Raw genomic sequence first — 23,093 nt, forward strand, 5'->3', positions numbered from 1 at the left:
TGTTACCACTTTTCTAACATTTTTGCCACTTTTTTTCTGTTTTAATCCAAATACACCACTCTTTCCAACAACCAACATATTTTCATCGACCACTTTTATTCCATTTTTGCGACTTTCTGCCTGTTTTAATCCATTTTAACCACACTTTTCCACCTTTCAACCCATTTCAACCATTTTTTGCCACTGTTTTTTTCTGCCACTTGCTGCCCCTTTTAATCCATTTTAGCCACTCTTTCCCACTTTCTGCTCATTTTTACCCCTTTAATGCCACTTGTAACCCAATTTGGCCATTTTTTTCTGTCACTTTACCTACTTATGCCAGTTGTTACTTATTGCCACTTTTATCCCATTTCCCTACTTTCTGACATTTTTAATCAATTTTTGCTGCTTTCTGACATTTTTACTCCATTTTTGTCACTTTTTTTTTTTTTACCTCTTTCAACCCTTTTTGGACAACTTTTTATTTTAACCCCTTTAATCCTTTTCCCCCCACTTTTTACCTCATTCAGCCCATTTTCATCACTTTTATTTTTACCACTGTTATTCAATTTTTGCCACTTTCTGCCACTTTTAATCTATTTAAGCCACACTTTTCCACTTCCAACTCATTGTTTCACCCATATTGCCACCAAAGTGCCATTTTGCAATTATTTATCTATTTTTTACATTAAAATTGTCATTCAGTATTATCATTATCTAAAAAAAGGAAAAAAGCGTTTCTTGAAATACATCTTGAAAAAGGCTATATGGTATTAAAGAATGAATAAATACAGTTCATTATTGTTTCTCTGATAAGACTGGTCATTATTCAGTAAAAAAAATCAAATATACTTTACTCTGGATTGTATTTCTGCTGACCTCCATAGACCCCCCATTTGGCAGGGCCCCAGAAAGCTCTCCCTTTTATTCCTACTTATGGGCGGCCCTGAAGATGATACAGTATTGTAGGCGTTCCCAAACTTTTCATCCTTTAACCACCAAAATAACAGTGCCAGGGACCGGGGACCCCTGCCGTCTCTGGAGGTGGTTAAAGTATACCATTTTACACAAAGCATTGTAAGAAATTTAACATTTTAAAACTTTTTTTTTACACTTAACTTACATAGAATAAATCTCACTTAATAACCATGGTTTTGTTTTGAAACACATTTTAAGGATGTTTATTTTTTTAATAACAGATGAAATATACTTAAATAATTTCAAATTCCTCTTTGTTGTTTTAGAAAACATCCTGCAGTATTGTATTCTTCTTCAGTTCATAATTACTTTGTGTTCTCTGCACTTTTGTAATTGACTCAACATCACTGTAAAATCACCTTCAAGGACTTTTGAGTATAAAAACTAATTGTTTTTACTCTGATTTAATTATTTTCTTAAATCTGAAATGGTGATATTTGCATATTTTTTAACCATTAGCTAATCAAAGTTTTCCAAAAAGTCTGTTAAAATATTTTTACCAAGCTAAAACTAATCTTTCCTGCTTTTTGTTTTGGAATGCAGGCCATGAATTAATGAACATGTACCATAAATGTTGTGAAAGAGCTCATGAACACTGTAAAAGTATGAATTCTTTCATAAGTCCCTCTCTCTAATGTCTCCTGCCTGTTGTCCTCCATGAAAACTATTAGGTAGGTGATGGAGTGTGGAAAATGTTTGTGGGATGAATTTCGTACATTAAGCCTCTCATACGAGGGATGACAACATGCTTTTGACAAAGCTTCATTGAGCTAAGTGACTCATTGTTAAAGCGTTTAACCTCTGACTCGTCCACACAGAGCGGGAGCAGCTCAGGGACCTCCACTGTGACCTTTAGAGCGACATGGCCGGGTGGCATGTTTAACTTTGACATGCAAGCTGAGGATTTCAAGTATTTATATCAGCGTGACATTCATCTGTGACTTTTGGATGGTGGGAGAACTATTGATCTGGAAGTTTTTCAGCAAAATGATTTAAAGACAAAGTCAGGAAGATTTCACTGTTTTGTCCTCAGATTTGATTGGAAAGCTTCAATTGTCCCCAAGGGGCAGTTTCGTTTACAACCAAAGTCCACACAGGCAATAAACATTATAAGGAATGCACAAATACATGCACACAGTGGCGGTTGGAGGGGCAGGGGCAAAATGTTAAAAAAGGCACCTGCTATGTGCAGTGGGGCACCATCATTCAAAAAGATGTCAAACAGTTACAGTGAAATAGTTAGAAATCCTAAGATTCAACTTTTTTCTTTAAATTAGGGCCGTCAAAAGTGATGCTTTAATGCGGATTAATCCATGATCAGGATTAATCTGATTAAAAATTTTAATGCAATTAACCCATCTACAGTGCTGATTGACTTAAAATCCCTGAAACATCTCTGGCAACACATTTTGGGCAGTTTGTCCGAGTAGGGTTACCATCGAGCATGCTGCCATGCATGCACAAATGGGCCGTTGATCTGGTAGTGACCAACCAACTCGATATAGAAGATGGCTAATGTGTTGCCAAGCGGGCAAAATGAAACATGATTAATATAGATTAAAAATGACTTAATTTAATCATGATTAATGGAAATTAATCCACAGCAACCCTGTGATTAATCTGATTAAAAATTTTAATCGCTTGACAGCACTACTTTAAATATGATCATACCTACTACACCTACAAATGGATTAATGTGGTTGTCTTGTATCAAGATTTTGAATATAAATTCTATCCATTAATTCATCTGCAGATGTCCTGTAATTCCATCAAGCTTCCATAAATGTGGCACCATCTTTATACAGAAATTTTCTTGGGATCCCACACCCCTAAGGGGGTGCAAAGGATCTTAGGGAGGGTGAAAGGATTTTTCTGCTTTGAGGTTGTTGGACTTAGGCTCACATTAACTAAAACCATAATAAAACAGTCTTTTGGTAAGAAAAACACATGTCGCCTATTTTCTCAGGGTTTGATATATACAGTATCCTTGGGCTCAACTGATCTATGAGACAACAGCTTTGATTTCTATCTGCCTGCTCTGTCAGAGAGATCATAAGACAAAACAATCAGAACAGCAGAGGATCACATCTTTGGATCCCACTTGGAAAGAGTGAGTCAGAGATAATAGTAAAGGAACAGCGTGGGCAGATATTGATCTGAAGGAAAGAACTATTGTAATAAAAGATAATGAGAGACCAAAGAAACAACTGGAGGTCCAATGAGAAATACAGCATGATGCTAATCTCTGGTGGGAACTTCATAAAGGTGAACATGGAAAAAAGCAGATAAGAAGTGACGGAGGATAAATGACTTTTATTGGTCAGCGACACAGTTTGAGTTATCTCAGTCAGCTCTGAGTCCTTATTTGTTCAGATGGACTGGGAAACTTCAAACAGAGCCACGCTATCTCATGTAAGCAAGCAGTTACTTGAGCGCTCATCATTTCATAGTTGGAATTCTTTTTTAATGATTTCTTATGGGTAAGGATGTTTTTGATACTTCTCTTTCTTCTGTATGGGTTGTTTTATGTTAGAGCTGATCGTCTAGCAGGCTGCTGAAAAAACATGATTATGGCTTTAAGAAACATCACAAATATCAAATGACTTAATTGATTAAGTAGGAACGGCTTGCAGTAAAAAAACAAAATTGAATTAAACCACATAAATAAAATAAAGCTGTGATAAGTCTGTAAAACTGACAAAAATAACACCTTTTAAGTACAAAAAATCTATAAATTGGCAAAATTTACCACTGGAAAACTCATTTTTTTGCAAACCTGTAGCAAGATCTAACTACACTATAGAGTTCTGTTATCCTACATTAAAATAAGTTATTTGTTAAGAAAATACCCGTGGTAAGGTTACTAGATGAGTTGGCCATATTCAACATTTTACAACCTTGGCCTATATTACTAAATATTATTCCTCCATTTGTCATGCTAAAATTTCAGTGACAACATGACATTTGACACTACGACTCATTTTTGTAATGAGTGAGTTTCATCAGTTTTTCATAGTTAGTTACGATCTTAGGTCCATTCATTTAAGACATAAGCATTTTTTGATTTGATGGATGAATTTCACATCATGAAGGAGAAAAGCTGTTAAAAGGGTCTTTCCTGGTTTGCACTACAAGCTAAACTTGCAAAGCATTCTGGGATCACCTGCAGCCTTAACCAGAAAGGCCACTTTCAACAGCTTTTCTCCCTCATTATTTGAAATTGGCGCACTTGTTAGTGAATATACCTTATAGAGTGAAGATTCTTTATTGAATACAGTCTTTGATTCAAAATAACATGCGAGTCTTGGAGGTGTGCAGAACATAGCGGCACATCATTAATCAACTTTGAAATGTATTGTGGACCACAACGTTATGGGGTCTGGGGATGGGGGGATGGAGTCATGTATTCTGGGGGAGCTTGGAGGGACAAACATGCAGCTGGATAACAATAATGATCCACAAAACATAGATAAGATACAGCAAAATGATAAACATACAGTATTGTGTGTATCACAGAGGTTCGATATGGCACCTGAGAAGAAACACACTGTTACGTAAAATCAAGAATTTCTTTGACTTTGAAAACTCTCCAAAAGATGTGAGCAGGTGATTCTGGAACAGCTCTGGTCCAGATCATCAACCCAAATGGATCAAGGTTTTTGATGTGGTTGCTAGAAAAAAAAAATCAAGGATGTTTTCATTTTAGGGGCTAAAAGCAACCCATAAGAACCTCGTACTACTAAAATGTTGGCATACTATCTGAAGTCATCTTAAAAAGATAACTGAAAAATTAGAAACTGTACTTTAAATACAGTTTAAGAACTTTAATGAAGAATTATTGCAAGGACAAGGACAAAACTCAGTTTAATAAAAAAAGACAACTGTATTGAAAACAAATACCATAAAGATTATAAACTAACTTCAATAAAAACGGATCAAATGTTCTTTCTGCTTCTTTTTCTCACAGTGCTGTTGCAGCTGATCCCACCTCTTTGTCCAGCTCTGCATGTGTGACTCCATCTGTTGGGACTCTCAAAAAGTGAACAGATCCAAGGTTTTTGGGATTGATCTGAAAAAACAAAACCATTGCTGATGCACCATACCTTTTCCAGATATGTTCTGAGGTCTTCTTCCTTTCTCCTTTCTCAACTCTGGACCTGTCTGCACCACAGAAGTTGTTGGGGACATTGTCCCTTGCTGTCCCCATTCTGATCTCTCCAGATCACCTGTGCACTGGTACTAGGATTTGTTCTTCTTCCGACTCATCCTTGGAAACCTCTGTGCACATGGGACTCCATGGTGCTTCCATCTGGAAGGTGACCATCTCTTCAGGGTTGTTCCTGTACCATACCTGTGGTATCTGGTTGTGCTCTTGGCCTATTTCTGGCATGCAGGACCAACGCCCATCTACTGTACTGTCTCCATGATGCCCCAGCTGATGTCTCAAGCTATTCTCTCAGACACCTTCAGGATGTCCCACATCACTGGCTCCTTTTTCTGCTCAGCTAGATTGGTACCCACATGCAGGGGCTTCATCTGTATCTTCTCCCTTGGTTCTCACCTGGTTGACATAGTGGCTGATGCTCAGAATGGTTGGCGACTCCTCTATGTGCTGAACTTGTTGGACTGGGGGTTGGCTAGCCATCGCTTGGTGTTGCTGTCACTCTTTTCTCGCTGGCCAAGAAGGGTGACATCCCCATCTCCCGAGTGGTTGTCTTCGCTATGGAGTCATGGGAGGTAGGTGGACTTATCAGCTCTTCCTCTGGTCCCAGTGTCCAGGCACCAAGCAGCTGGATCCACCACTCGTGCCAGAGGAGGACGATCCCCTTGCCTCACGTCTCATCAGGGCTTCTTATGATGGGCAGTCTTCGGTTGTTGATGATCTGGTCACTGCAGGAAACTCCTTGGTCCTTGTCTGCCATCATCCTTTCCAGGACGGACTTCAGATCTTCTATCCTGTCATAGCGGCTGCACTGCAGGACAGGTATCTTCATCTTGCTGGACCAGGTGTTGAATCCATCCCCCACAGCATGATCTGGTTCTTCACTGCAACTTGCACTGGCCTCAGCCCTCCTTCAGGCTCTGGAGATCTTTGAGATTCTTGTCACTCATCTGTAGTTGCAGGTTCAGGTGGCATCAGGCCTGATGTCCCCCCAGTGGCCATGGTCCCTTGTAGCATCTTGAGTGGAGATGAGATGCTGGCTGTTGTGGCTATTCAGCTTCACCATCGGAGATCCCTTTGCTGTCCTCGATGGTCGCTTTTGACTCCGGCTTACTGCTGAAGTGATGCTAGTGGTGGGATGACGACTCCAAGCCTCTTCTCTGGTCATTGAGTGAAGCCTGCCCCTTTAGGTTACCCTCTTGGCTGATGTCTCCTCACAGCTGTGTCTCCTCCAGGTGCTCCCACAAAAGCATTCACTGGTGGCTGACTCCCTTTGCCTTTGTCCAATAGTATACCCCTGTTTAGGTGGTTCTGGAACAGCTCACCATCCAACAGGTCCGGATCATCGACTCTGGCTGCAGTTACACCAGAAATGCCACTAAACTGTTCAAGATGTCAGGTGGGTTTGTCTAGCTGTCCTTCAGCATTGCACCCAGGATGGAACAGCCTGCATCCAAATACTAATGTTGACCACCAACTAGTAAATGGCCACACCAAGTTTAGAGCTTATTGGACAGTAAATATCAAGGACATTTTAAAATTTCGGGGCTAAAAACAACCCATAGGAAGCTCTCTTGAAGAAACTGCATTTTAATTACAGTTTTAAAAATTAAAAAAAAAAAAAACTGATGAAAATGTAGAATGTTCAAATCTATACCTTAATTTGGATGAGAGAAGAGGATAAGGGAAAATGTCTAAAACACTTCCCCTTTTGGTGGAGACTCCCCCAAAAAAAGATCTTATATGAGAAAAAAACTTCCTTCCAAAACACAGATTTGTGTCTGAAACTCTTCGATCCATCACGGTGTTGGGATCAGAGGAAACATTGTGGTCCAGTAGGATCAGAGTGGAACTGCTGCAGCTGAGGAGGGGAATCATGGGTAACTTGCAAAATGGCTGGATCAGAAAATCTTCAGATGCAAAAAAATAAAACAAAGTTTCTTCTTTTGCAGCTCTTAAACTCCATCGTCTTGTTGAGGTCCTCCTTCAGAGACGACTCAAACTTACTTGATCTTCAGCCAGGGGGGAACTAACACACAAGTACCACAAATTTGTCCCTTTTTTTAAATAGAATTTTCACAAACTTTTTCTTAAAGAGGGGTAATTATACTTTTCCGATTTTTAAAACACAAATATAAAGTCACAATGTTGGGTGTCCATACTTCACGTCTGCAAATTTTCAAACTGCAAGATAAACGTATGTGGCAGTAATCTTGGAATTAGACTGTAAACTGATGAAAACGGTTCGTTGGGAATCTCTCTGAGATCTTCCCGAGTTGAGATTTCGATGGAGCGAACTGATGAGGTCATCGCAATGGGATCTCCTGACTGGTTTGTCCGTGCTGCCGGCAAAGCAGAACAGACCACCTCCACAAGGCCTTTTAGCCATTTAGTAACACAGTAATTAATCATGTGCCAAACAGATACGTCTTTCTCTATCCTTTGCTGCTGCTGCTGCTGGTTTTCTTCCCCCTCTCTCTCCAAACTATCAGGATCAGACTCCGGGTCTAACACATACGGGTCGTATATCAAAATTCGCCATATTTTACTCAGTCGGACCGGTTCATTCAAAGTTTACAAGTAGCCACAAACATAGCCACATTGGAGGGGGTGGGCACAAAACATTGAGTCCTGCCGCTGGCCAGCCTCTGGAAAATTGGCCAATCGGAGGAAAGCAGGTCTGTGGTGATTATAATACTTTGATACACACACATAGTGGTTTCTTTCTCATTTTACAACATCTTAGCTGTTAGAAAAAGAAGAAGTTTCTCTCCGCCTTCAACTACTTGCATCAGAAAAGTGAAACATCCTGTACAGGTTTCTTGAATCTTATCTCTTCTTAACACATTTTCATACATTTGAATCAACATATAAACCCAGCATGCTGCACTTAATATCACAAAATGCTCTTAGCAGAATAAATCTTACTTTAATGTATTGATTATAAGCCCTGAGTTTTGACATTAGCTGCTTCAACACACTTGATTTTTTATTGCTCCTTTCTTTATTCTGATGAGGATGTCTTTTTTTTTTTTTTTTTTTAACTGTGAAACCTCTTGCGTCCATCACAATCTGAAGTATATTTTGCTTGCAAATTAATCACATCCAAATGAAGATGGGTATTAAAATATTTAACATCATACAAAAAAGCTTTAGAAATGCTTTAGCTGAATTTTTCTTGAATAGTTGATATTTGAAAAAAAGAAAATATAAGATTTTAGTGCAACACTTAACATTGACTACTCTGAAATAATAATAATAATAATAATAATAATAATAATAATAATAATGATAATAATAGTAGTAGTAGTATCAGTATTTTTATTAGTATGATTATCATCATCATTATTGTTATTATTATTATTATTATTATTATCATTGCTATCTCTAAAGATAACTTCAGTTATCCACTAGAGCTGTACAAACAAAGACTATTTGATTAAATGATTGATTGATTGAATCATTTGAACACAGATAATTATAGAAAAGAACACAGCTGTATGACCTTAAATAAATGTTCAAATGCATCCAGGAGAGTTGCAGAGGTATGTATAAAGAAGGCTAACCAGCTTTCTCATATAAAAACAGAGCGATTTTTCAGTGAGGGTTTTTGCACATTGGGATGTGACAGTAAATCTGTGTGTTGGCTTGATTGGAGTCCTGATATCTTGTAACATATTCACCAAACATAGGTGGAGCTGGCCCGTGCATGCTGGGATTGTTTTTCTTTCCCACAAAAGTAAACAGACTTTTACATGGAAGATTACAAAGATCTGAGAATGAAAACACTGAATTTGAATAAAAATGATTGAATGGATATTTATATTTGAAGCTGTATGCACAAGTTTTCCAAAAAGTTGCTTTAACTTGTGTTATCTTTTTAAAGTGAGAGGAGTACCTATGACATTGCAACTGACTGGACAAAAAGAAATACTTAGTGTTTTGAGTTTATATTCTAATGATTTAAAACTCAGCATGACAAGTCTGCTTCTCTTTCCACCCTGAAACAAAGACTGCAGCATGTTTGTGTTCCTCAGAAAAGATTCATGAACGGCAGCACTCCAGGGCTAATAAACCGATTAAAGAGACGCCATGTCTTGACCAAACTGTTGAATTTTATTTATAATAAATGTGCTGATAAATCTGCATGTAGGCTTTGTGATGCTGCTCTTCAGAGAAACACATAAACATCGCCGTTTTAGGGCATTGTGTGTTGTAGCTGTTTTAACCCAGTGATGGTTAGGGTCTTATATTTGTTGTGTATGAGAGGGCTTATGTGTGCATGTGGCCTGTCTGCACCGCCTGTAGTTAGTCACCGGAGCACATTATAAATGTGTTATGGAATATGTAGCTGGGACTTGATAACCTGAGAGGACTCATGGGAATAGTTAAAGCATGAGGAGGACAGTCAGAAACACAGAGCTACAGAGTGATAAAACAGCTGCAGACTGTGAAGAAAGAGTTCAAAGTGAACAAAAAAGAGTGAAGGACGAGTAAATGAGAGACAGAAGAGTCAAAACAGAGAGGCAGAAGATAGGAAACACGCTACTGTGTGGTGGAGTGACATTTGAGAGCTCTGCCAACTGGAGAGACTTGTCATAGCCCCACCTGTCTTTATCCATACAAAAACAACGTGGCTACTAAAAACAGATTAGGGATGACTGAAGCCACTTCCTGAATTAAAAATACAAGAGAGGGGAAGTTGTGTCAAGCTTTGGGGGCTTATTTCTACATTTACCCAACCTGAGGTTACAATTTCACAGGTTTATACAGGCTAGTGTAAGAAGTGGATGATGCACTGTTGAAATAGAAGAAAATAATAAATGCCCATGTTCAAGGATCTAGGAAATCAGCTACCCTTACATCCTGCATTTCCCTACAGTGCTATGGAGTGTTCAGTGGTTGCAGATTTCTAGGGTAGAGTTTGCAGCACATTGTCCTGCATACTGACCAAACCCATCCTTTCTTAATGATGGCTCCAACTCAGAGCTTTCCTTTAAACAGAAACATGACTAATAAAAATCCTGGCATTGCAGCAGCACTACACTAGAGATAGAGGGTGGTGAAAATACAATAGCATTCAAATTGGGATAAGAAACTTAAATACACAACAAAATAGAATAAAGATAAAATTAAATCAAATAGAATGAGACAGGAGGTAAAAGTAAAAGTACTGCTCTATAAATCTGCTAAAAAAGTGAAATATATCTAGTTTAAAGTTACTTTAAGTACTCAGTACTGAGCAGCAACTAAGGAGTTGTACAGTAGAAAATGATCTTTCCTTTTTGGCAAGAAAAACAAGAGAACAGATCTTACAGCAGGTTGTTCAGGTTAAGTCACACCTCTATAATAGAGGAAAATACACTGCAAAATCGATCATGTAAACTCAACTTGTGTAGAGTTAAAATGTAACACTTTAAAAGTGTATATTTTGGTACATACATAGCTTTTAAAAGTGTTTAATGTTTTACAACAAAGCTGCAGTAACTCTTGAAAATCTTCAGCAAGGTGGCTCTCCACTGGTAAGAACAAAGCAGAGTCAACCTCATAGAGAGGCAATGCATACCAGTGCATCTACTAAAGTCACAGGTGGTAACTCAGTGGATAACTTCATGCATGGTGCAAATGTGTCTCACATCAAAGACATCAACAAACCACCTGAAACAAAAATAACTCCCAGGGATCACTGTCAAAGGGAACATACAAACACAGTGAAACACATATAAAGACCATCTACAAACTCTGCCCACCTCTGCACAACGGGGAACTCTTCCCACACATCCCCCTGATTTCAAACCACAGAGGTCCAAGCTTAGATCAGTTGATTCTTTTCAGAGTTAAACTAGCACTGGTGGATCAACATTGTCAAATAATCCCAACACTGAAGTGATTCACTCAGAATGGAGTTAAAATTTCACTTTGGGAGTTAAAATCCACTCAGAAATGGTGGAATCATTCTCTCTCTGTGTGCTACCATGTCGTCAACAGACCTGGAAAAAATACAAGAGTTTTGTATTCAAGTAAAAGTACAGTTACTCTGGTTAAAACTCAATTAGTCACAGTAAATGTAAAAGTAATTTGTTATGAACTTTTTTAAGTTTCTCATCTTATTTATTTTTCAAGGTTCAGGTCAAAGAGATATACCTTCTGTGATTTGAAAAAGCCAAAGTTATGATTTGATCTAAATTTTGGATTGAAATCTTAATCTCAGTGGAAATACAATGGTTGAATAAAGGTTAAATAAATACATATGAAAAAATCAGACCTCACTGTTGATAATGATAGTCTAAGCTGAAAATGCAAAAAAAATGTAAAGAATTTAGCAAAGGTATTTAATGGCTGAGGGAGCAACAATATATTAAAATATTGTGTATCATATACACAAGTTTGTGAATTTGCTTTACAGCTTCTGCAGTCGAAGGACGTTTCCTTGAACACGTAGCTCCAAATTTCTCCCTGTCATGCATCAGTCAGATGTGAATGAGTATGAGTGTGAATGACTGGGATTAGCTACACTTTCCCTGGCATAAGTGTATGAATATAGTGTGAAGGGATTAGTGTGACCTGTGGTGTTAAAGCACTTTGAGTTATCAGATGACTAACGTGGCAAAAACCACCTTACTGTTCACCAAAACCACATGAATTATAAACCACGATGCAAACGTATGTGTGGGGGTAAGGGGTTTTCTGAATAAAGACATCCACAACCAAGTTGTTTCTGCAATTAAACTTGAGAGCATTACGAATTACAAAAACTATGAATATAAATACAACTATATCACATTTATATTTGAATTAAATCCATGCTGGAATAATATTTCCGTTCTGCTTTCAATTATTTTTTAATTCTATTTGTTCATGCAAAAATAATAGCCTTTTACAGCCAAAGAGAGGAACTCAATAATCAACTTAAGACTTCAATGAACAAAATATGTCCAGAAATATAAACTACATAGAGTCTGCCAAGACTAAGAAGGAATGAATAATCTTCTTAACTGTGCTGTATAATCTCCCATAATGATCCCACTCACTGTGAAATTTCTCTCCATCATTTCTTTTTCTTCTGTTGTTAACAACAATAACATTATTGCAATTTCAATCTCAAAGGACAGCTGATGGACTGAAGAGACTTGTTAACTTTGCTATTATTGAAGTTTGAGTGAAGGGGCATCTTGACAGTGGTTGAAATTGTGAAGAGAAGGGATTAGTTTGATTATGTCTGAATTAGATTTGCCAAAAATGTTTCCAGTGCTTCTCAAGCCCACACTCCTTAGAACAAGACAGCTGACAAATGATGAAAAGCTGACCAGTGTTGTGAAACAAGGAAACAAAGTCAACCAGAGTGTTATGGAAGAGACAAAGCTTTTATTGCAGAGGCAAGCTTATATAGTATTTTATAAACTGTCCATAAATAGATGAAAAGGGACTGCCAATTTTATTGATAGACCACTAAAAAGAGGATCAATCAAAGGTTCTTGTAAATGGCTGCTTGAATTTAAGTAGGTTTAAATAAGACAAAATCACAAGTTTTGGTGTTTTGATGCAAAGAGAAAAAATCTGAAACAGAAAAGAAGAAGGACATCAGGGGACATCAGCAGTCCTGATGTCAACACATTAAAGACAACACAGAAAAATAAAAATATTGCAAAGTAGTGTTCTTAAAAGTATTCAGTAGGTGAAATGAGGCTCTGCAAAGTTTGTGCAGGAAAGTGGATGATGAGGCTCTAACTTTAGTACTTTAGCAGGCTGGCATTACTTACTGCCATAACTGAACCAAAACAATGCAGTAATTATTGATATTGTACGGTAAACTAGATTACAAGGTTGCAAGCATTGAGGCTGAATGCATACATGAGCAGGACGAGAAAATCGCAGACTGCAGGAAAAAGGAAAATCTGAGGAAGATCTAGACTGAAACTTTCCTTTTGTAAAATAAAGTTATCCACTGGGAGGTGAACAGTGTTTGAACCTTTTCTCGCTTTACTTCTGATATTAAATCCATCAAAACAGCCATCAAGGAGAATTAAATCTCTCCCCAATTTAAGAAAATGTGACTTTGCTACCTGTGATACACTTGTTTTTCTGATTGTTAACCCTTTGCTACAAGACAAGACTATGCACTAAGGTCAAACCAGTAACGGAAATAAAGGCAGTCATCTGGAGGTTATGCTCATTTGAAACTAACTAGTATCTTTGATTTTTATCTCATTACAGTATCAATTACATGGACTTCATCTGACTTCATCCAAATAATGCAAGATGAGGGAGAATGCTGTTGTTCTGAATATCAGGACAGTTGTGATTAAGTCATGGAGGATTATCAGGGCATGCTGATACTCAGAATATCAGCATGACTTTGAGTGTGATGTTAGATTTACACCACCTTAGTTAGAAAAGATATACAGCGGTGTGTCCAACATTTAAGCCATAATAACCAAATCTTAACCTGGCACGCATCCATCTGGAAAACCACTCAGACAGTGTTCGGGAAAGGGCAGAATCTGATTAGATGAATGTCCTGTCTGTCACATCTTTAGCCAATCAGTGCAACAAAACACGTGATGTAGCTGCTAGCAAGCTGCACCTGCGCCCCTACCGACGGAGTACACTCCATACAGAACTGCATAACGCAAACCATGGCGACTGTAGACATGTCAGCACACGACTTCTGTTGTTTTTGAAAAGAAAACAACTCACTGCTTTTCGTTGTTCTTCTTTTAACGAAGAAATGTCATCAAGTTCTTATAAAACTGGCGCTTTAGCAGCATCCACGCTAATGTCTTCCGCCGTAATTATACCGGCCTCTTGTTGCTGCTTGCTTACGTCACGACTCTGCTGCGCCCAAAAGTACTGCCTCTCGACACTGATTGGTCCTGTCACTTTCTAACTGGCCCAGAATGCATCAGACGGGAGCTTTGCAAGATGGATTCGCCAGTGAGAAGCATGGAAATGGGTGTATCCATCTGCTTTGCAAGGTAAACCAAATCTTATTTTGAAATTAAATACAACATTCAATATTAAAGTAACTAAACTACACATTTTGTTGTCACGGATAGTGTGAGCTGTTTTTGTTTAATGAAGTGTTTAACAGGCAGACCTATGGCACTTAATTGTAAGGCTGGTACTGTTGGACGGTCAGTCAGCAGCAAAAGCTGATCATATCCGGGACCAGAAGTTGTTATTATTTAATGACCTGTGGAGACGGCCAAGTTATAGGGCCGAGTTAAGAGCCCAACCATTTCTGTGGGCTGCCTGGTTGGATTGTAATTTTAGGTTTATTAAATTTCATTTATTTAACTGGCAAGCAGCAGACATTCTTCTGAGCTTCTTTAAGGTTATCTACATATTATCACAGTCCAGCTATTTTGTATGGTTCTCTTTATTTCCTTTTGTAATGCAAGCAAATGAAACCAAGCTGCATGAGTAAAATCAGCTGCATCAGTTTGGAAACTTTAAATGATATCATTGAAAAACCAGCAGTGACATGTAACCAGTTTTTATGATTCTACATTAGCATTAACCTGATACGCTTGATATGCTGTTTCATATTTCCATTGCATGGATATACTGTATTTCACATTCATCTGGGAAAGCTCCCATACAAAGGGTTTGGGAAGGGCGGGACTTTTCAAAAACTTCTCTGAAAGTGGCTGGACAAATGTTCTGTCGTCTCATTCATTACGGCCAGATCAGAGAGACAAGACAGAATGAGGTTGTTGGCATGCACTGCTCTGGTAAGTAAAGTGAGCTCTGCAGTAAGGTGCTGCCATAGATTATGAACAGTGAAGCTTGTTGTTGGATAAAACTCATGTCGAGGCTGGTTGGGAAAAATGTAGAAATGTCTTGCTGGCCAAGAAAATGTTGGCCAAACATGTAAGCTATTAGCTTCACCGGCAGCATTAACTACTACCAGCTGGCAATACAACCAAACTCTGTCCATAACTATAGCTTAGACCAGTGGTTCCCAAAGTGGGGTTGGGAGCCCTAGGGGGGTGGTTGGTAGACACTTAAGGGGGGTTTGCTTTCCAAAAAATAAAGAGAAATATAAAATGATCAATGGTAATTTTTCAAGCCATTATATTAAAAAGTATCCACAAAAGGAGTTTGAAATAAAACCATATTCATCAAGTGAAATGCTTGCTTAAATGTAAGACATGTGTAAAAAATTGTACATTATGTTTTGTGCAACATCAAACACTTTAACCACCTCCTCGGATGGTGGGGGTCCCTGGTCTCTGGCGCTGCTTTTTTGGGGACACAGGCTGAAAAGTGTGGGGACTCCTGGTTAAGTCTACTCATGCTGAAGCAAGTTGGAAGAAGAGAGAAAACATCTTTTCAGCTGTGAAAATCCTTTTGTGCGATACTTTGGAAAAAGCTAATCACTCCACCAGCGCAGTACAGCAAAACCCAGCACATAACTATCACAGGTCAGGAGAAAGCAAAAACATCTTTTCTACCATGAAAAGCTCTCAGTGCTGCTGTTTCTTTTATCTAATAAAGAAATGTGGTCCAGTACTGATAAAACTGCCACTACACTATAGCTAAATCTGAGCTAAACACTACAACGGCAGCAGCCATTACTATCAGCTTCCAGTACAACTTAACTCCACCCCTAGCCACCTCCTTGTCTCCTGAAATGATGCTGATAGGTTGGGTCTGTTCTCAGACCTGGCACAATCGTTTCAGAAGATGAAATTGCCTGATGACAGACAAAGAATCTGGCCACTCCATCTACCTTTCACATGGTTTCATCAGTGTAATTGTAAGAAAAAAATCTGCTGATAGGAGAGCAGCACAAATTTAGGGCCTCTGAAATTGTGAAAACAATTACCTCTATGTCAAATGTGTCCATTACAAAAATCCTAGAGCTAAAAACATCCTTGAACTTTAAAGCAAGATATCATGTTAAATGCACCTTTAAAGCTCCAAAAGACATTGTTGTCATGGCTGAGCATCAGTTTGCTATGTCGGGGGTTATGTACAGTATGTGTCTCTGACCAGTTACCGAGCAACGTGGAAACAGTTGTGGGTCTCTTCTCTAGTGTGAGTCAGTGTGGGTTTCTGCTGTGTGCAAATCTGAACAGAGAAACAAAGGGTTACAGGGTCCTGATCACCACTGTCGTCCTCTCACAAGGTGGAGAGGGGTTTAAGTCATGTGAGGCTCTTGTTAAGCCGGCCGCTGTGTTACATAACATCCCCAAATCTGCATCAGTGTTCGTGCCAGTGTGTGAAAGTACACACTTTTGTTTCTGCAGTACAATAATAAATGTGTTTTAACATTTAATCAGTTAACAACAGGTGATTAACTGATTGATTAATGATGCATGCAAAATAGTATTTCCCTGTCTTTTCTTGTCAGTCTGATTGTAATAAACATTATAATCCTGGGAATACTGTAGAAATAAAGATTGCTTTGTTTGTGCAGCAGCTCAAAAGATGGCCTAAGAGTGAGGTCCCTGGGGTTTCAATGCCATATCCACTATCACACAAACACACCATACATTCCTTTATCAGTCACATTAACCATTCACATCCGCCAGTGGTCCCTGCATTCCCCCCTTTTGCCCCCCAGGATAAAATCTAACACCCCCAAAATAAACTGGTGAGTTATAAGAGTCAGCGGGGCCTTCATCCAACCTGTCCTTTTAATAGAAACAAAAGGCAATTACCTCGGCATCCCTAAGAGTTAATTTAAGATGCTGAAGGTGGTTCGCTTCCCTTTGTAGTCTAATCTCTAAATTAATAAACCAACGTGCCACAGACAGTGTCGTGTTACGCTCTATTTGTGGGGCAGCCAGCCTGTGTTGTGGTGTGTTTTTAGGGATGCTGGTTCTGGAGCTGGTGGGACTATTTTTTTTAGCTCAAACACAAATAAACACGTGCATGAGGGGCAGTGGAAAGAAAACACAACAACATCCAAAGGGCTTCCCTCTCGCCGAGGGATTCACGCTGCACATTGTAGACCCACTGATGTGGGGTCAGATATCCCTGTACCAACAGCAAGTGTGGAAAAACAGATGACCTATGTGTCATTATAGAGATGTAGAAAGCTCTTTCAGACCTATGTGTGAAAAAAGGACCATGACTCCACCTCTGCTTTCTGTTTACAGCAAGATCTTACCTGAGGAGCCCAGGAAGTAGCGCTCCAGGGCTGAGCCAAAGCTGGAAGGATGGTCCTTCAGGTTGCTCACAGTGAACGGCTGCATGGTGGCGTTCTGATCGTTGATGGGCCAGGTCTGACCCCGGACGCTGGCTCCGCCATACCAGGATATATTGGTCATGGAGAAGCAGTCCTGCCCATTATACAACAAGAAATCAACACAAAAACAGTAAGAGAGGAGGACACAGGAGGAATGAAGGCTTAAAATATCATAAAGTAAATGTTTAAAGGGATTTTATGAGAAATTTTAATGGCAGGTTTTGAGAACTAAGAGACACAGAAAGAGGAGAGTATGACAGACTTATATGCAGCATCTAAAGCAGAACCAAGATTTGTAAATTTCTGCAAAAGTTTGCAGAATCACTTTAGCAGACTTAAGATGAGGTGAATATGAAGATGTGTGATGCTTGTAGGATAGATAAACCTTTTTTCTTTTTTTTTTTTTTACACCCATTTTGTGTTACTTCAGTTTAGAAATACAGGGGTTAAATCAGTGTATGTGATGCCAGCCTGAGACTACAGCATCACACGCACGAGGGATTAAATGACGGCGCGTTTTCTCAGAGAAATCCTGTCCTTCCTGAAAGCGTCTTTACGCACCGGGGGCGACAAATGCGCAAAAGCTGATCCTATTCACCGTCTGTAAACCCGAGCCCTGTTGAGGATTTTCAGAACAGGTGCCAAGTAGTCACCTGAGAGACATCGTGCAGGGTTTGAAGTTGAAAAAGAGAGACTCCTTAAGTTTGGAGAGAGTTTCTGAGAGCAGTCGCGCCACATGACAGGGAGTTATGGCGAGGAATGTTCCAGTGGGGACAGATTAACCTCCCCAAACATCCCAATGGTTAAATGCCTTTGATAATTAAGCTGGGGGGAAAGTACAGTAAGTACTGCACAGGCACGAAAAGGAAAACAAGGGTGACGAAGCGGATCTGACATCAAATGTGCACAAATCCGTGCAGGTTCACTGGAGACAATGTAAACGGTTTTGCATCATTCTCTCATTTGCATTTTCCCCCATGTGTTCATAAAACAATGTTAGGACATGGTTACATTGCTTTTGAACAATAGTTCATGAAGAAACTAGAAAAAAAAAATCAAACTTTTATAGAGAAATTAAACTATGGTGCATTTTTTAAATAACTCGTCTGTGGCTAAATAAATACAATGGTGCAAATTATACTAACACCTGCAGCACAATTGCATTATCTTTACCACTTGTATTGATTATCATAAAAATAGTTTAATTTCTCACTCTCCTAATAAAATTTATATTGACTGAACATTTTAGATAACCAGGTTGTATCTAAAAATCTTGCAAAAATAAAACTATCTCGTCTATTTAAAAGGAAAAATATGTTGTAATAAAACAAAAGAAAAAAAAAAGAAAGTGTGCACGAGCATCGCATCAGCCATACATATTCAATGCCAATTAAAGCTGCGTAAACTGGGAATGGACGCGCGAACGTGCAAACTGCAAAATTGCTTTTACGCATGAAATTTTTGAAACCCCCAAAGTCCCATTTCCTTAAACTTTGACTGTGTTGGACAGTGTGCACAACCTCACCTTTAGCTCCACATGACAGTGCACCGGCGCCCAGCTCATACTGTAGCACTCCGTCTCCGTCTCCTCATTCACCTCCAGCGAGATCTTCACCTCGGCCACAGAGTCCCACGTGTAGCAGAACTCCGTCTTATTGAGCCAGCACAGGTTCCTTACAAAAGGAACCTCGATGTCTGGGTTCCCCACGTTCCCGACGTCTATCTCCACATAGGTCTTGTCCTCCGTTAGTGTCTGTATGACCAGCGAGTGGGTCCTTCTCTCCCAGATCAGTCCGCTAAAAGTCCCCCTGAGGATCCAGTTCTTGTTGGGCTGGTCCACCACTTGCCAGTATATGATCCCGATGGTCATGACAAAGAAGACGGCCACCCCGAGACAGGCTATAGCTCCTTTCCAGGTCTCGTTCATCTCTTTCAATCCCGTGTCCCATGTTACCTCTGGGATGGGGCTAGGGTTCCTATTTCGAGCGTGGGGCATGTTGTTTTTTGAGATCAGCAAAGAATCAAACACAAAAAATGCTGCAGATATCTCTGTGCTTCAAAGATCTCTGTTGCTTCATCATGTCATGGTGTTTTCAGTGAGGCTACAGGGTTAACCAGCCTACTCTTTATCTTTACACCGTTTACACTGATGGCTTTTTTTGCGCAATTGTGCCAGCAACAGAGACCTGTCATGTGAAGAAAGCAGTGAGAAAAATAAAAATCCCAGGGAGGTAAACCAGTATGAATGAATAATTGACTTACCACATACTGCTGCAGTTTTAAAAGAGTTGGATTTGTCAATTGCATTGGCTGCAGTGAGCTCGTGAGCAGCCCCAAGCCGGGTTTGGCAGTAATGCCTACGAATAGCTCCTAAGACGCTGTCTTGCTTGCCCTGCACTTTCTGACGTAACGCCGGGTTGTTTCTTCAGGGGAAAGGTAGAGAGAGGGAAATGGGGGGGGATCGGGAGGGTTTGGCTCAGTCTTGGAGCTGCCCGCCGGGGCGAAGGAGGCCACGGACAGCCTGAGAGGGAGGGACCCCCACGCGTGCTCGCAAACTGTCTGTGCGCTCTCCGTGCGTAAAAACTGTGGAGACTTGTCATCCGGTGGTTTGGTGGACGGCCAGGGGCGTCAATTGGGCATGTCAGGGTTTGCCCAGCCTTATCCAGATTTAAATCTTGTGGTATTAAACAATTTAAAGTGAGAAAAGAGAGATGGATGAAACTGATTTTTAAACCAGAACAGAAGGAATCCAAGCCAATGTGTTTGTCTTTGTGTTGGGTTTAATTGGGCACATCTAAAAATCTGACTGCAGAAGGATTTTAAGCTATTTATAATTACCAATCTTGTCTCAAGTATTTGAGCTGGTTTTTAGAGTTTGAAGGGCCCTTGAGCGTTTATACAGACAGTTTTGTTCAGTTTGTAAAGAGATATGAATCAGCCTACACCCAACAAGCACCCCTGATGAAGCCCCAGAGCTGCTGCTCTGAAATTAAACCAATCATTCATTTTTTTTTAAATCTTGTTATCATAGATTGATTATTTGCACCCTGAACTAAATATCATTAAATTTTGTCATGCCAAGTTCTGCAACCATTCCCTATAAGAATAAACATCTTCCAAACAAATGAAAACAAAACAGTAATGATGCTAAAATAGACACAAATATCAAATTAATTGCATAAAAATGTATTGAGTCTTAAAAAAACTAGCAACCCTTTGAGATCTGATGCTTTTTACCTGAAATTATCTGAAAATCATTTTTTAAAAGGACCTTTAAAATCCATAAAAGTGACATTTCTATTTATGTCCCACAGACAGCAACTTATAGAATTGGCTTTGTTTGACTTTTGATGCATTGCCTGGTTTCTAAAATTCTCTTTATATGCAAATAATATCTATTTGTAAATCTGAGCACCTCAGCATATTGCAATGAGGAAAAGACAGAACTCATGCACAGCCATAGGTCATCAAAAAGGCCAACCTTCACACATTATGTACAACGCTTATGACTGGAGGAGCTTGTAAAATGTATGTTGGGTTTATTTTTAGTTGCACTGTCATATAAAAATGTGAGATATTGAATTAAAAAGCAGAATAACACAGGTAAAGATCGAGAGGAGAATAAAGTAGTGCTATGATTTATCAAAACATTATTATAGGTGGTGCAAGGTTTAATGAGTTGTGTGACTCATGCCCCATGCAGAAGACATCTGAGGGCAGGAATGTTGTTTATGAGTGCCTCAAGGGTAGCTGGTGCTGGTGCGATTGGTTGAAGGTGGCATTCATTGGCATTTGGACTGTCAACATCCATTGTGTCTGGAGTTATAATGTCAACATAGTATAGCTGGGCTACTGTTTGACAATAATGTGCACGCTGCATCGGTGCACTTGTGCAGTTTGAAGAAGTGCAAGCTCAACAGAAGCAGACCTTTTGTTTCTAAAACCTGTGGATCACATCAGCTTATTTAAATTCACCGCCTCTGTGTGTTTATTTCAGCACAGTTCTCGCGATAGCATGCTCATGGCTCTGTTGGTATGCAACAACAACTTTATTGAACCCAGAAATATGACAAGAGGAATCGTGGTTTTAACAATGTTGTTGTGTTTGTAGGTTAAGGTCTTCTGTGGTGCTGTGCACAAGATATCCCAAGAGTGTCGGCTGACATACCTTGAAGATCAGTTGCCCCCCGTCCCCCCCAATCCATCACATAACTCTGGCAGGAGCAGAGACACTGGATAAGGCTGTGGGAACCTGTGTGAGAACTCCACCTAATCGCACCACTCTAACTGAAGCCAATTTTAAGATTTCTGGAAAAAAAAGTGTGTGAAACTTTCTCAATATTTGGTGCAAAACTTTGCAGATACCAGAAAAATGTATCAGTTGCTTTTTTTGTCTTAAAGTAACAAACTCAACCTCTATAAATGCACACCAGCTGACAATGGAGCTTCACAGTTAATGTGACACTTGTTGCCATGACATTTTCCAAGCTTTATCACACTTTGACTGCACATTGCACTCAACATCTACGTGTTTTAATACTTTGCCTAAAACGGTTTCAAATGTTGCATTTTCAGATGAAATGCACATGCATGTACATGCACTGTGAATGGATGTTTGCATGGTTTTATGCGTGCATGCTTGCAATCATACCTCTGAAATTCAAGTTCAACATGGGCCTTGTGGCAGCCAGGCTCCTGGGTCAGAGGTCAGGCTTATGACATCAACGGAACATCCAGGGGGGAGGGTCTAAATTTACACGCAATCCGGATTGCCCCCGACTCCATCCCTCACTGCTATTAATAGGCAGAGGACTGCTGCGTGGCATGCCCTCGCTCCCTCTGAGAGTGTGAACATGGGACAAGAAAAAACAGAGGAATCTGACCTGAACTGGCCACTACCTCTGACTGCTCATTTAGTGTTGATGGCAAAGGGGCAAGGGTTTAATTAGGTGTGGGGCTAATGGTTTATGTCTGTGGGTCAAATGGACTCACAGCTCCATTCAGACAAGAGAAGGTACTGAGTTATCAAAACCTATTGTTGTTATTTTTAAACTCACAGAGGTGCCTCACATCTCATGGATGAATTCTCCCTTCCAAAAGTGAAATTTGGTAAATCTTAATACATGATCTTTTTTAAGATAGTGTTCTATGCATTTTGCCGGCTATGCTTTAACATGTCCTAATGACTCCTCTGGCAAATCTTAATTGAAATCATTTAATTTATTGCAATGTAAGGCAGTCACACAGACAACATTAAAAACAGCTGTAGCAAATGTGATGTCAACCAGTGGTTTGTTGGCTGGCTTTCTAAAGCCTTAGGTTTGACGTTTAGGTCAGACGTGACCATTTTTGGTGCATGAGGATGGCACTGGAGAGTAGTGAGGGATTGGAAAACCTATGGCTAATTCATTAGCCAGTGAATGGGTTAGCTAACAGTCGGGACCATAACTATAGTAAGGGCAGGCATTGCAGCTGCAAAGATTCATGATGTGAGAGCACAGTGTCAGATGAAAAGAAAATCATTTTTATCTTTACTGTGCGAATTTATTTGCTGGCTTGTATTAACTTTGAGATGCTTCTCTTGACATAAACATAGGATGCTATCAGGTATTGCTGTCATTTCACAGAACCTTGACTGTCACAGTGATATCCATGGTTCTGTAGCTTTGACCTTTTTATTTTGCAAATACAGTAGCCTTTGTCACACCTGGTCTTTACACTGAGCCCACAACATACAGTACTGAGCTGAACTTTTAGGCATGCTTTGGCCAAAAA

General features: G+C 39.6%; 1 protein-coding gene across 2 annotated transcripts in view; it reads right to left on the reverse strand.

The window, feature by feature from the left end:
• The window catches only part of si:ch211-236l14.4 (SITS-binding protein), a 43,929-nt gene extending 24,272 nt beyond the window's left edge, over positions 1 to 19,657 (reverse strand). For both annotated transcript variants that reach the window (XM_041794832.1, XM_041794833.1), the window contains exons 1-2: positions 18,844 to 19,657; positions 17,241 to 17,412 (exon numbers count right to left, since the gene is read on the reverse strand). In XM_041794832.1, the coding sequence (XP_041650766.1) occupies positions 17,241 to 17,412; positions 18,844 to 19,314 (643 nt within the window). In that variant the 5' untranslated portion in view covers positions 19,315 to 19,657. The remainder of the gene's footprint in view (positions 1 to 17,240; positions 17,413 to 18,843) is intronic.
• Between the last annotated feature and the right edge of the window lie 3,436 nt (positions 19,658 to 23,093).

This window comes from Cheilinus undulatus, linkage group 9 (genome assembly GCF_018320785.1).
Source record: "Cheilinus undulatus linkage group 9, ASM1832078v1, whole genome shotgun sequence".
Taxonomy (NCBI): domain Eukaryota; kingdom Metazoa; phylum Chordata; class Actinopteri; order Labriformes; family Labridae; genus Cheilinus; species Cheilinus undulatus.